This window comes from Phocoena phocoena, chromosome 6 (assembly GCF_963924675.1).
Source record: "Phocoena phocoena chromosome 6, mPhoPho1.1, whole genome shotgun sequence".
Taxonomy (NCBI): domain Eukaryota; kingdom Metazoa; phylum Chordata; class Mammalia; order Artiodactyla; family Phocoenidae; genus Phocoena; species Phocoena phocoena.
In genome coordinates this window covers 107,132,511-107,145,265 of record NC_089224.1, presented here as the reverse complement: position 1 = coordinate 107,145,265, position 12,755 = coordinate 107,132,511, and the positions used below count along the sequence as shown (strand labels likewise).

Genomic DNA, 12,755 nt, shown 5'->3' with positions numbered 1-12,755 from the left:
GGAGAGTCCACGCTCGCTCGCTTGCACGCACACAGACACGGCACGCACACGCAGAGGACGCTTCGGGGTTGTACAAAATCTGAGGCAGCCCTGTGGGCGAGCGACCCGGCACACTGGAGCCAGTCCCCGCCTGTCCCTTCCCTCCAGCCCTCACGCGGGGGGACGCTGTCCACTCTTTTGTGCAGGAGAAAGCACTGGGGACCCAACGTGGGACGGATGCTCTCTGGTCACAGCAGCAGCTGGTGGACGGATGAGGGCCCAGAGAGGGAGGACGGGTTGTACAGTCTGGGGACCCATCGCGGCCCCGTGAGGCGGTGCTGCAGAACGGGGGTCATGGGGGTGGCTGGGCATCGGCAGGCGGACCCCCGCACCGGTGGAGCCCTCTGGACTGTGAGGCCTCGGCCGTGTCCCCTTGAGTCCAGCTCTGAGTCTCCCAGCACCCCCACCAAAGGCCTGTGCCTCGGACACGCGCTTCGCCACCAGTCCCAGGCCGGCTCCCAGAGGCCTCTGAAGTCACGCTAAGTCCTGCAGAGACTTATTCAAATGACATAAGGTTTGCAGGTACCTAGAAGAGAAAGCTCAGCCTCTTGTCAAAGTTCTGACCTTTCAGGAGGGGACGGGGGTGGTCCCTAAGGGAAGGGTTCAGGTCTCTCCCAGTCAGTCTGTGAATGAGTGGGTGGTGGGGGAAGGGGAGAGGGCACAGCAGTGGTACCAGCCACCACGTGTTATGTGCCAGGCAAGGCTCTGAGTACCGCATCTGTATTGTGTCCTGAGTCCTCACAACAACCCCAGGAGGCAGGTACTGGAATTGTCCCCATTAAAAAGATGAGGAAACTGAGGCTTAGAGAGGTGAAGTACACAGCGGGTGAGTGACAGGGCTAAGACACCAGCGCCCACGCTCTCAACCTCTATCCTTGGGTTAAAGCACAAGTGATTTTGGAGTGGAGAGCTGACCAGTCCTGCAGGGTAAGCACACGCCTCTGGAGAGGCGAGGGGGTGGTTAGCGGGCGGCAGGAGTTGGCAAGTGGAAGCACAAGGAGAAGGGGGAAATTTGGGGATATCAGGAACCCCAAGGCTCACCCATGCTGTGTCCCCAGGCCCAGATCCCAGCTACCTTTACTGGGGGGACCACCAGCCCCAAGGTCAGGGTGTTTCTCCTTCCCCTCAAAGCTGCAGACACGCCCCCAGCCCCAGGCCTCCTCCCCCAGCACTGCCGTGGGATTCCAGGAAATTTGATGAGAAGAAATTTCATCAAAAACAAATCCATCTTGGTGGCAATTTGGTCAAAATGATGAATTGGAAAAAATGCATCTCCTTGCACTGGGAGACAGTTATAAGAACGGTCACAGCAGCACTGTTCAGAATAGCCAAAAGCAGGAAATCATTCTTGGGATCACGGACAGAAGAACTGATAAAAAAAATTACAAGTAAATGAATGACAGCTATGCACACTGACATAGAGGAATCTTAGGAACATACTGTAGGAGAAAAGCAAGTCACAGAAGAAACTAGACAGTTATGGTTCTATTCTTTAAAAAAAAGTTTTTAAAAATGTACCCCAGACAAAACATTAAGGAACCAAATACATGTGTTCACATTTTAAGGGAATGGTAAACAAACAAATCAGGAGAGTGGTTATGGGGCATAGGTGAGCGGGAGGGAGACAGAATTAGGAAGAAGCCCTTGGGAGGGAGGTGTTCCGAGGGCTGGGGAGGTCCTGCCTTTAGACTGGGTGGTGGGTACACGAGTGTTTGCTTTATTGCTGTGGTTTACACCTTACACATATGCTATCAATAAAGTTGAAGTGTATTCAGGGCTAGCACACACAATTTTAAGAAATGCAGTTCCACAAAAAAGAAAAGTCACCTTAGTCACTGAGATTTTCTACAGGAGTAGATGCATTTCCGTAATGCCCTCATCGGAGCCCCATGCCATCACATGCAGGTAGTGTGGCTTATTTCAATAATCCTCTGCTGTGGAATATTTAGTTTTGCCAATTTTTTCTTATTACGTAAAGCAGAGGGTGGGAACATTTGTTTGAAAGTAAATTAGAAATAAAAAGGGAAAAAAGTAGAAAACATAGAAGACCGTCTCCCTTAGGTCTAAAAACTGGACAAAAATACTTAAACGTTGCCAAAGCTTGTCATGGTATACCATGTTTGCCAGACGTGAAATTCAGTCCATTTGTCTTTCTGACCAAACAGCTCCTCTACCAAGTGGGTTTGACCCAGTTCCCTGCTACCTGCTGCGCAGCTGCTGCTACCCTCAGGCTGCCTCCACCCCCAGAGAGCCAGAGGACACTTGCTCAGAGCAACCGTCCCTGCTCCCGGCTGCCCCCCCCCCCACCCAGGGCCACGACTGTCACTGTGGAGCAGACACAAAGGCCCTGCCTCTCTCTGCCCCCACCATCTGTGTGGCCCACCTCAGTCCTTGTCACTCCTCCGGGTCACCTGTGTGTGGCAGGTGAGCTCCAGTGCCATGTGCTCTCAGAGTGGCCCTCAGAGCTAAGGAGGGGCCCCAGGCATGCACGGAGTGACCAGGGCGGAGGAGGTCAGGACGCTCTTCCTCTCTTAACGTGACCTGAGGCAGCACCTTGTTCATCGCCTTGAGGTAACCATCAACCAAAGACCCTGGTCTCCCCATCGTGGAGATGGGCAGTTACATTTGCTCAAGCACAAAATACAGTCTAGAGAGCGCAGAGCTGTAGTTCTCTTGTACGTCATTTTAGACATTTTATGGGCACCGACACGCATATAATAAATATGCACGTGTATTTTAATACAAATGAGATTGCCCTTACGCGTGTTTTTACACTTCACTTTTTCACTTATGTCTTGGAGCCCCTTTCAGGTGGTCACACACAGATCAGGGGGTACACAGTAGGGGTTTACTGAGGGTCGCCGAGTTTCCACGTGCTTTTTTTTCTCTTTCTATTAAGGACAATGCTGCAGTGGACATTCTCACCCATACACCTGTGTGTGCATGTGTGCACATATACCCCAGACAAATTTCTAGCAAGTGAGTTGAGGGACTCGAATGCAATTTATTTTCAGTTTCCCTGTGGTGCCTCAAGTTTACCCCTTCATCAGTCTTGTCCTACTGTTTTAGTTTGTCGAGGACTTTCTGCTAATTTCGCCGTCTAGCTTCTTATCGTGTAGAATTTGATCAGCTTGTTACATATGTCCTCATCGATGTTACAGATGAAAATCCTGAATAGGCCCAAACTGAGCACAGAATCATGGGACACACCACTAGAGACCTCCCTCTGCCTTATGAGAGCCGCTCTGAGGGGCCAGGAAGTCTGTGACTGTGCTGTGACCAGCACCACTGCAGCCCCTGCCCTCCCGGCCTCACACGCCTGCTGTGAACTCGGCACTACCTTCCTCCTCCTCGAAGCTGCCACCGTCTATTCCAGCCATGGCGCTCTCTCTCCAGACGGAGGAGAGGGACCCAGCTCCCCAGCCCCTCTTCCAGCTCATCCCTGGGGAACAGGTCAGGGAAGCTCAGTGCTCCTGGCCCCAGCAGCCCACCTGCTGCCCGGGCTGGTGTGAGGGCTGAGCAGCCACCCCTCTAGCAAGCCTGGACAGCAGAGGCTGTGCTTCCAGGCCTCTGGCTCGATGGCAGGAGGCTGAGCAAGCCAGGTCCCCGACCCCCGCCTCCCCCCCAGGAAGCATGCGGGCGGGAGATCTCCGGGCCGGCAAGTACAGACTCTGGTGTCAGGCAGACCGGGGTTAGATCTTACTCACCGTGGGGCCTTAAACAAGTGTCTGCCACTTTCTGAGCCTCAGTGCCCTCAGCATAAAACGGAGACAGTATGGGAACCTACCTCACAGGGATGTTGGGAGGATTCGGCCAATTCCTGCACGTAAAGCATTTCTCCTGAAGCCTGGTCCTGGGAGGGGCAGCAGTGGGGGGTGGGAGCAGAGCCTCAGGCAGGCATGGCGGACCAGAGGTCCTATTGGTTCAAGCATGCCAAGGGGCCGTACAGCCCCACTCATCAGCAGCACCATGGTTGCTTCTCAACAAATGAGCTATTATTATCGTTATTCCTAAGGGTTGTCGGGGGCAGGGAGGCCCTTTTGTCAGGTTGGAGTTTGCCCATGAATCAACTTTCGGGGGCTGACCTCAGTAGATGCTGTGGCCTGACCCTTGGGGCACTATCCCACCTGTAACCTATCTCTGATGGATGTTTCTGTGGCGTTTCCTTTAGTAGGAAAGACACAGGGGCCAGATTCAAAGTTCTAGTCTGAAGCTGGGCTTAGTTCCAAGAGGGGCAGGGGTGCCCTGTCTCATGGGAAAAGGCTGATCAAAAGAGGGCACCTGGGAGCTTAGCTGATAGGTTCTGGGGGAAGGAGGGAGGTGTGTTTTCTATGGACCCTTAGTCCCGAGGGTGGGAGAGGGTATTTTAGGTAACAAGCAGGACTTTGGTGACTTTACCTGAGGCCTGTTGCTTTTACATGCGTCATCCAAATGCTTGTGCCACAGTATTGCATGAAACCGGGAACCAGTCTGGAACTTGTAAACATTGCCTGATGGGTAGAAAACCACTGGTTAAGAGGAAGGTCACGTGGGAGGGTCTGCCTGTGACTGTGGCGTGAAGATAAACGTGGACCTGGGTAACTAAACTAGAGAAAGTCAGGAGCAGCCCAAGGCAAGCTCAGGGCATGTAGAGGAGGAGGCTACCGTGCTCCCCACCTGTCTCTTTGGACCAGGGCTCTTAACCATTTTTCCGGCCATGGCGCCTTTGGCTCTGGTGAAGCCTGTGGACCCTTCTCAGAATTATGTTTCAAATGCATAAAATAAAATACAAAGAAAATCAATAATACTGAAATACAGTTACCAAGCTGCTAAAAAATAAATGAGTGATATCATTCTCGACGTGCTTATTTATTAATGCGCTAATGACAAGATCTGGGGGCAGGTCTGATACTGTACTGTAACTGCAAAGAGCTGAACAAAAATGCTATTCTAAGATATCTGCAGTAATGCGTGATGTGAAAACATCCGTGGTTTCTCTTGCAGATAAAATCACAGGTATCGTGAACGTTCTAGTTAGTAGTTTAATACTTATAATTGAAGGAATTAGAGGTCATGGGAAACAGAGATGTGATCTTTTTGCCACCCAAGCTCACAGACCTTTTGCATTCTATCCATGGACCTTGGCCACCTGCTGTGTCATATTTCCCTCTGCTTGGGGACAGTGCTTTCCTCTGGGCTCAGCCCCAAGAATGGCCTGTGGACCCCATGACCATACAGTCTTTAAGTCAAGCTGGTATAGGTACAACCTTTACTTCCTAAAGAAACCGCCTCTAATCTGGTCCCAGAGTCTCGCGGAAGAAACTCAGATGGTAACCAGCCTGAGGAAACACTACGACGTGTGCGTAGCCGTACGTGGTTCAATCACTCAGAAGCAGAGCAGAGGACTTGGCTCTCTCCATTCCCTGGGCTCCTTGAGGCTCTCACTTCTTTAATTCCCAGCTAACAACATTCAAACCCTGACCCTCCACCAGCACGGTCATGTGCTTTACCTGGGAGTTTGTTATAAATATAGAATCTTGGTCTCTACCCCAGATCCACTGAATCCAAATCTGAATTTTTACAAGATCCCTGGGCAATCGTATGTACATGAACCCTGCATTAGAACATTCCTGTGAAGGTGTGAAGATGCTCAGGGGCTTTACAGCTCCAGTGAACTTGCCTAGCTAGGAGACCCAGGAAATCCGGGGTTTTGTCACGTGACGTAGGCTGCCACGGAGGTTAGCATGGCCTGTTCTGAACCTCAGTGCAGAACCTCTCCTTCTTCTCAGCATGGTCATGGAGGAAGAATAAAACCAGGAGGAACCGGGAGATGACCGGGCAAGTGAAAGTTGGAGCTTTTATGGAAGGGTTCTTCTCTGATTTGGCCTTGGAGCAGGACACTGCCAGAGTCTCACGGCACAGGCAATGCCGGGGTGTCCTTGAAATCTCCCAACACCCAAGACTCCTCCAGCCGCATGGTCACTGCCTCATCCAGCGCTATGTTATTCATTCCAGGACCCTGAGGCTAGAGTTCCAGGGGCGATGGGCCCCGGTAACCACAGGTGAAAAGGATTCCAGCTGCCACGTGCCAGGCACACCGCTCAGTGGACACACCCACCACGATCTAAGCAGCTTTTGTGGACCAACGAGGGACCCTGTGAACATCAGAACCTAAAGCACAAGGAGAGCAGCAGCCTCAGAAGGCCCTACTGTTTCAAAACGCACATTTAGCAGCAGAAGAAAGAGGGCAGAGAGAAGCTGCAGGCTCCCGGCGCTGGCCTGCTGCCTACCTTTGTCGGGGTTATTCAGCTGGAAGATGTCCGGGTGCTCGGGGTCATCGGGCAGCTGCACCATCCAGCCCACGACGGAGACCTTTTTGCCAGGTGTGGATTTATACTGCAGAGGAACAACAGCACAGCCGTGAGGCCCACACCCTCCGCTCCCCAAGGAAGGCCGACCCGGGCCAGGCAAGGTTCCTTCCACTCCCGTCGCCTTGCCCACCTCCACCCACCCCGCTGCACTTCGCACCAAACGAAGTGGCAGCACAGAGAGGCCTTTCGTGGAACGTACGTGTTTTCTGTCTGTGCCCCTCAAGGACTTGGCTCCGTAGTACAGGAGGGTGGATCCTGAGAGTATGACCCAGTACCTGGTCCACGAGGACAGCTGCAGAGGCAGAGTGACAATGTCACAAGTGGAGGGGCAGAGTCCCCCGCTGCCTGGCTAGAGACCCAGCTACACGGGTGGAGAGGGGGGGTCCCTCCTCCCGAGCGGTGCCAGCGCAGGCCTCATCTCGTCCCTGCCCGCCACCCCTCGGTGCCACTCCTCCCAGGGCCTAGAGGAGGGAGACTCCTCAGCAGCTCCTCAGCCCTAAGCCCTCCCTCTCCTTTACCCCAAGAGCCTTTCCTTTTCCCACCTTGCTTAGGGTAGTGCCAAGGCATAACTTCTATGTATTCAGGTGACCTGAACCCAAGAATGTCCTGGGGAAAAAGTTTCAAAACACGGACAAGCTAAACCATAACCTAGAAGGACCATAATGTCTGCAATGGGGTGCTCTGGCTGCAAGCGGATGGCAGCGCTTTGAAAGCACTTATGGCCAGAAGAGGGGATGCCTGGCAGGGCCAAGCTGCAGGTGGCTTTGTTCCTCAGGCATGGAGTAGACTGCTCTGCGTCACGACCTACAAGGCTCCTCCTCTTCACACTGGCGGGGGGCGGGGCGCGGGGCGCGGGGTTGGTGGGGGAACTGCGTCACCTCAGATGGTGAGAGCACTGGCTTTCAGACCTTTCTGATGACACCCACAGGTGTGTACAACACATGTGCATATGTATGTTGAACTGAAAGAAGCTTCATGAAACAATATTCACTTTTGCTATGTGTAAGAAACTCCGACATTTTCCAGTCTATTCTATCCTACTCAGACATATGGGTCATGACCCCTGGATTAACTTCATCGCTCACCAGCGGGCCGACCAGCATCTGGACAATAGTGTCTCGCTCTGGCCTCAGAATGACTGGAGCCTGGACCCGGTACAGCAGGGCAGCAAGCAGGTCTGTACAGCAGACCAGGTATAGGGCCTCATGTCGCAGGACGCTTTGTGACACTCTGGGTCCAAGGGACAGAGTGTGGCCCAGGGCTGGGATGAAGACTCTTCTCCTCACCCAAGAACCACCAAGCACCCGAAGACAGGGGAGCTTCTAGAGCAGCACCTGGGCTAGGGGCCTGGCATCTTCACACTGGGCGCCGGTAGGAGGGGGCATCTCCAAGTGGCTTTGTGGGCGGTGGACAGGGGCAAGCAGCAGCCAGGGCAGGAGAGGAAGGCCAGAGCAGACACGGGCAGACGCTGCCTGGAGATGCAGCTCACAGGCGGGCTTGCAGGCATCTTGCCGTGGACGCTCCGTAGAACAAACAAAGAGGTCTTGGCAAGCGGCTGAGGGGTCACGGAGCCAGGGACATCTGGGTTCAGCACGTGGTGACCCGGTGGCTGGTGGGGGAGCCTGAGAGGCCTCCTGATTCCTGGCCCCTGTCCTTTCCACCACGCGTTTCATGATGCTGCCGCAGGGGGAGGGGATCTGCATCGGGATACCACCCAGGCCGTGCTGCCCGTCTCAGGCACAGTACCCACCCTGACTCCCAGGGTCTCCAGGCCTCCACCTGCCCTCAAGATAATCGCACAGTCCCATTCACCGCCTGCTCAATGTGTGCAGGGCCACACACGTGACAGTCCTGCCGAGTCCTCCAGGATGTAGGGATTATTTTATCCCAATTTACAGATGTGGAAACTGAGGCCCTGCCCACTCAGTGGCACAACTGGACTGGAACCCCGGTTGGCCGGTCTCTGGAGCCCATGCCCTCCCTGCTGCCCATGCCGCCTCTAGACAGATGTGCCTCTGCACTCACCGCGGGCTTCCGTCCTTCCTTGAGCAGAGTTTTCCTTCTGAGAGGCCCCTCCATGGTGGGGACCGCTGCCGAGCTCCCCAGCGTACAGATGCACGGGCCGGTGGGGCTGCAGGGGAGACCAGCAGTCAGACATCGCCTTGGAGGAGCTGAGGTCAGGCACCCTCTCACCCACTGGGGCCCACGGGTCCCCCACTGCCGGGTCCGTAATGGTGCCACAGGACAAGGACTCAACAGTGCTGGGCAAGGCTAGGGAGGGGAGGGCCCCGAGGGCCTGGAAAACCTGAAGGACGGTGGCCTTGGGCTCACTCACAGCTGAGAACTTGCACCTCCCTCGTCCTTCCGAGTGCTGAGCGGCTCTAGGCTTGGTGCCCACGTTCCCTGTAATCCAGGCCCCCAGCAGCACCCGTGCCCTATCCTGGCTTCCTCTCCACCTGCGGAGCTTGGGGCCTGCGCAGCACCTCCTCCTTCCTGAGTCGGCAGGAGCAACGAGGAAGTGGGAGTGGAGGGGATGGAGTAAAAAGGGGGGCAGCGGCCCCAAACCCCCATGCCCTGCGCCTTTGCGGCAGGGCTCCTTTCTCCCCCTCTGCCATGGGGATTCGGGCGCCACCTACAGGTGAAGAGTCCAAGTGCAGCACAGCCCGGGCCGCTCGCCTAAGCACCCGCTTCAGCTCCCTGGATAGGCACCTCCCGTAGACACCTCCCTCAACCCTGCATGAAAGCCGAGCAGCGCTCCCTCCGCATCCCAGTGGAAGGCATCACCACCCACTGGCTGAAGGAGCCAGAAACCTGGGGGTTCTCTCCTCTCGTCAGTTCACCCCCGAAACCTCATCAATCCCAAGGACTCATTGATCCCATGCCCTAAATACGCCCATCTCAGCCACCCCCACTCCCCCCACCTCAGGCCAGAACTTGGTCATCCTTTGAACGACTGCCCAATACTCTCGCCTGACCTCCCTGTGTCCACGCCTGCCTTCCTCCCACGCGCCCTGCACACCGTGGCCAGCATGACCTGGCTCTGCCAATACCCTCCCCCCACCCCCAGGCAACCCCTCCAGTGCCTTTGAGACCACCATCCTCTCCCCCTGCTGGACGTGGCTCTGGCCCCCCTCTCTGGCCTCACCTGCCACCCTCTCCCCCGCTCATTTCTTACAACGAGGACTTTCCTTCACTCCCCACATCACCCAGCTCTTCCTGCCTCACGGCCCCACGGGCTGCCCCTTGGGCTGCAGGTCCTCTTCTTACCCCTACACCTCTCTTCACTTTACTTTTCTCACTCCTATCACTCTTGCAGTCTTTTCTCCAGGGAGGCCTCCTCTCTGGACCATCGGCACCCGTGATTTTCTGTTCCGTTTCTGCTTTCCTGAAGCAGCAGCCCTACAGGCTGAGGCAGAGGCTGAGTCCGTCTCGTCCGCAGCATCAAGCACAGTGCTTGGCACCCAGCAAGCACCATAGAGCTACTTGTCGAATAAATGATCACATGAATAAATGAATACCTGTAGACGCAGCTCCGGGTTCTGGGAGAATTCCGAACTGGAACCCGCCAGTTGGGCCCCAGCGTGGCATAGAGACGTCCCCTGCTTCAGAGGAAAAGGGTTGAGTTTTAGCAACAGCCTGGAAAGACCACTCCTGAAGGAGGCGAGGGCATCGCAGACTATGTGGTCATTAGCTCAGGAAGCCTCAGCCCCAACTCTTCCCCCAGCCTCCTCGGTCACACTGCAAGCACATCTGGGGCACAGCTGGAGCTGCTAGGTTAGTGAACACAACACCCCTGGAGCCTCCATCAGGGCGAGTCCCCAAGTCTCCAGGTAAGTGTTTCCTTAACCTTTTAACTGAATGTTCACCTTTCTTCCAGTGTCAAGGGGATGACTAAAATCCAGGCACACCCCTTATCCCAATGTGAGGTTGAGAGAAAATGCTGTGTAGCCCAAATATTCCATGGTCAATCCAATTAAAAGCGCACAGACACGGAATTGTGGGCTGTCTTGCATGTTGGCCCAGGGTGGGGATGGGGTGGGGCATGTGTAGCATCATTATTCACCCGGGCACCACTGAAATCCTCCGTTTGCTACGTCTTCTCCATCGGACAGTCTCTTTGCTGGCCCCAGACGGTTCCCTGCAAACCTGCTCTGTGACCTGCTGCAGACTCCAAGAATTGGTGCTCCAGGACCTCTCCGTGGGCTGCCCATCAGGCCGCTCTCTCACCTGTAGTTCCCCAGCAGTGAGCCTTTCCAGGGGAAGACGTAGCTTCCAGGGTAGGTGGGGATCTTAACCTATGTGGGGGAAGGCTTCCGTCTTCCTCTCCTCTCTTTATCCTTTTCCTCTCTTGGCAGAATGACTTCCTGTGTCTACTTGATCCTCCACCTTCTCCCCACCCCTGCAGCATGGTCTATCCCTGGGCTATAGCTTTCCATTGGCCAAACAATGACACAACCCAATTTATAAAGCCAGACAAGGTCCAGACGTCCTTTTCAAGTGTTCCCTCTGTTGTCCACTGCCAGTCCCAGGTTGCCACATGTTCCCCCGTGGCACTGGACACCTGGGGGGTGGTGTGGGGTCATCGTCATTCACTGCAGCAGGTGTATCACGCCGTCACCGAGTTCAGGTTCCTCCAAGAGGGGGCTGCGCTGCCCTCTGCCCCTCCATCCTCCACTCAAGAAGGAACTGTTCTTGATGACCATCTTGGGTTTGCTGTCCAGAAGCCCACGTTCAGGGCTGGTGGGAGTCTGATGGTCCTCCAGGTCGACTGCCCCGGGACCCTGTCCCTTTCGTCCATCAGCCACTCCTCTTTAGGTGACAAAGAGCTGCAGCATGTGCTTGGTCCCCCAAGTCCTCGAACGTAATGGGTCTCAGCCCATTCCCCACCCAACCCTCGTGACCGACGATGGTCACAGGCCCACCCCACCCGCACCACGAGCCGTGGCTCAGAGGTCCCGACACGCTCAACTCCCAGCCTACAGGCCACACTGACTCCTCCCTCTCTTCACGGCTGGGCATGACACCACGGCATGTCACATCCCCATGCTTGAGCAGGCTGTGCAGAGCGCCAACAGACTGCCTCCAGGGACGCTCCCCCCCCACCCCGCCCAGCTGTAACCGGGATCGCTTATGAGTCAGGGCGGGGTCTGACGGTGAGCATCTCTGTGCCCGGAGGATGTCTCCTCATTTGATCTGGATTCCCGCTCTGAGCCGCCGTCTGTTTGGAGTTGGAGATGGAGCCTCCCTTGGCAGAGCTGGATCCTCCGGCCCCTCATTCTCCACCTTTCTTCTCATGAGCCTTTGTTCCTGGTACCCCAGGACAGTGTGTGACGACAGTGGACTGTTCCACAGACGGGGCGATGTGGTTGGTGCTGCTACCGTCTCTCCGTCATTCTCTCCGCTTCTTTGAGACACTCCATGGCTGCACACTTAACAGACGTTTGGCAGGACTGACGTTTGTTGACAGAGAGCTTTAAGTCAGCGTCTTCCAACCAGTCTAGGCTTTTAAGCAGTCTTTCCTCACGCTCTCCCTAAAGGATTGAGGTGCTCCCAAGGGCAGTGGACTGCTGGGGGGAGCGCAGGGACGCCGGGGGTCACAGGGCGGCTCACGGGAGTCACTAGTTAATGACGGCTCCTATGTGTCAGGCCATTGATTGTCTCACGGGAGCTTTGTTTCGGCACCGTCATCCTCCCCGGAATGGGGAACTGAGGCTCAGGGATGTGAAGACACTTAACCGAGGCAGGAGCCAAGCAAGTCAGGATGTGAACCCACAGTTTTCAGGGCGGGAGAGAGGCTGAGTTGTCGCATGGGGAGGAGTCCACCATGGGGGCGGGGCCCTCGTTTGGAGCCAGCACCATGTGGGCGGCTTCCTGGCGTTCCGCTCTCAGAGGCACCCCTGGGCGGGCTTTGTCAGTGTCTGTGAGGCTGGATGGCCACAGATTTGTAGACCCTGGATCTCCTGGGCTGGGGCCACCTCCCAGGTCCCTGGTCCCTTGACTCCCCCGATGGAGTCTTCTCCTGGTGGTTCTGGCTGCCTGACATTTAAGAGCAGCTGCCATTTATTGCCCGCTCCTCAGGAGGTGGCTAAGTGCTTTCACACACCGTTCCTCCCAGCTCTGTGAGGGGCGCTGTTCTCACCCTGTCTTAGACGAGGAAACTGGGGCTCAAGGAGGTGAAGCCACCCATTGGCCTGTCACTAGGGATGGAGACACAAGTGCTCACATAGGGAGGATGTCTTTTCCACATGAGCCAAGGGCCTGCATCAGTCAAGCTACTCCAGGTAGGGGAGGTCAGAGCCTGCTCCACCTGGAGCCTGGGGAGCAACGCTGGCTTTGAAGTGCAGTGTAATGGTGACTTTTCCCCAA

General features: G+C 55.5%; 1 protein-coding gene across 6 annotated transcripts in view; it reads right to left on the bottom strand.

The window, feature by feature from the left end:
- Positions 1-535: 535 nt before the first annotated feature.
- RALGPS1 (Ral GEF with PH domain and SH3 binding motif 1) overlaps positions 536-12,755 on the bottom strand; it is a 281,611-nt gene continuing 269,391 nt past the window's right edge. For 2 of the 6 annotated variants that reach the window (XM_065878490.1, XM_065878488.1), the window contains 6 exons: positions 9,908-9,991; positions 8,415-8,520; positions 6,589-6,681; positions 6,309-6,414; positions 4,438-4,529; positions 536-565 (listed from right to left, as the gene is read on the bottom strand). In XM_065878490.1, coding sequence (XP_065734562.1) covers positions 536-565; positions 4,438-4,529; positions 6,309-6,414; positions 6,589-6,681; positions 8,415-8,520; positions 9,908-9,991 — 511 coding nt within the window. The remainder of the gene's footprint in view (positions 566-4,437; positions 4,530-6,308; positions 6,415-6,588; positions 6,682-8,414; positions 8,521-9,907; positions 9,992-12,755) is intronic. The other 4 variants (XM_065878484.1, XM_065878489.1, XM_065878486.1 and 1 more) reach the window with 3 other exon arrangements.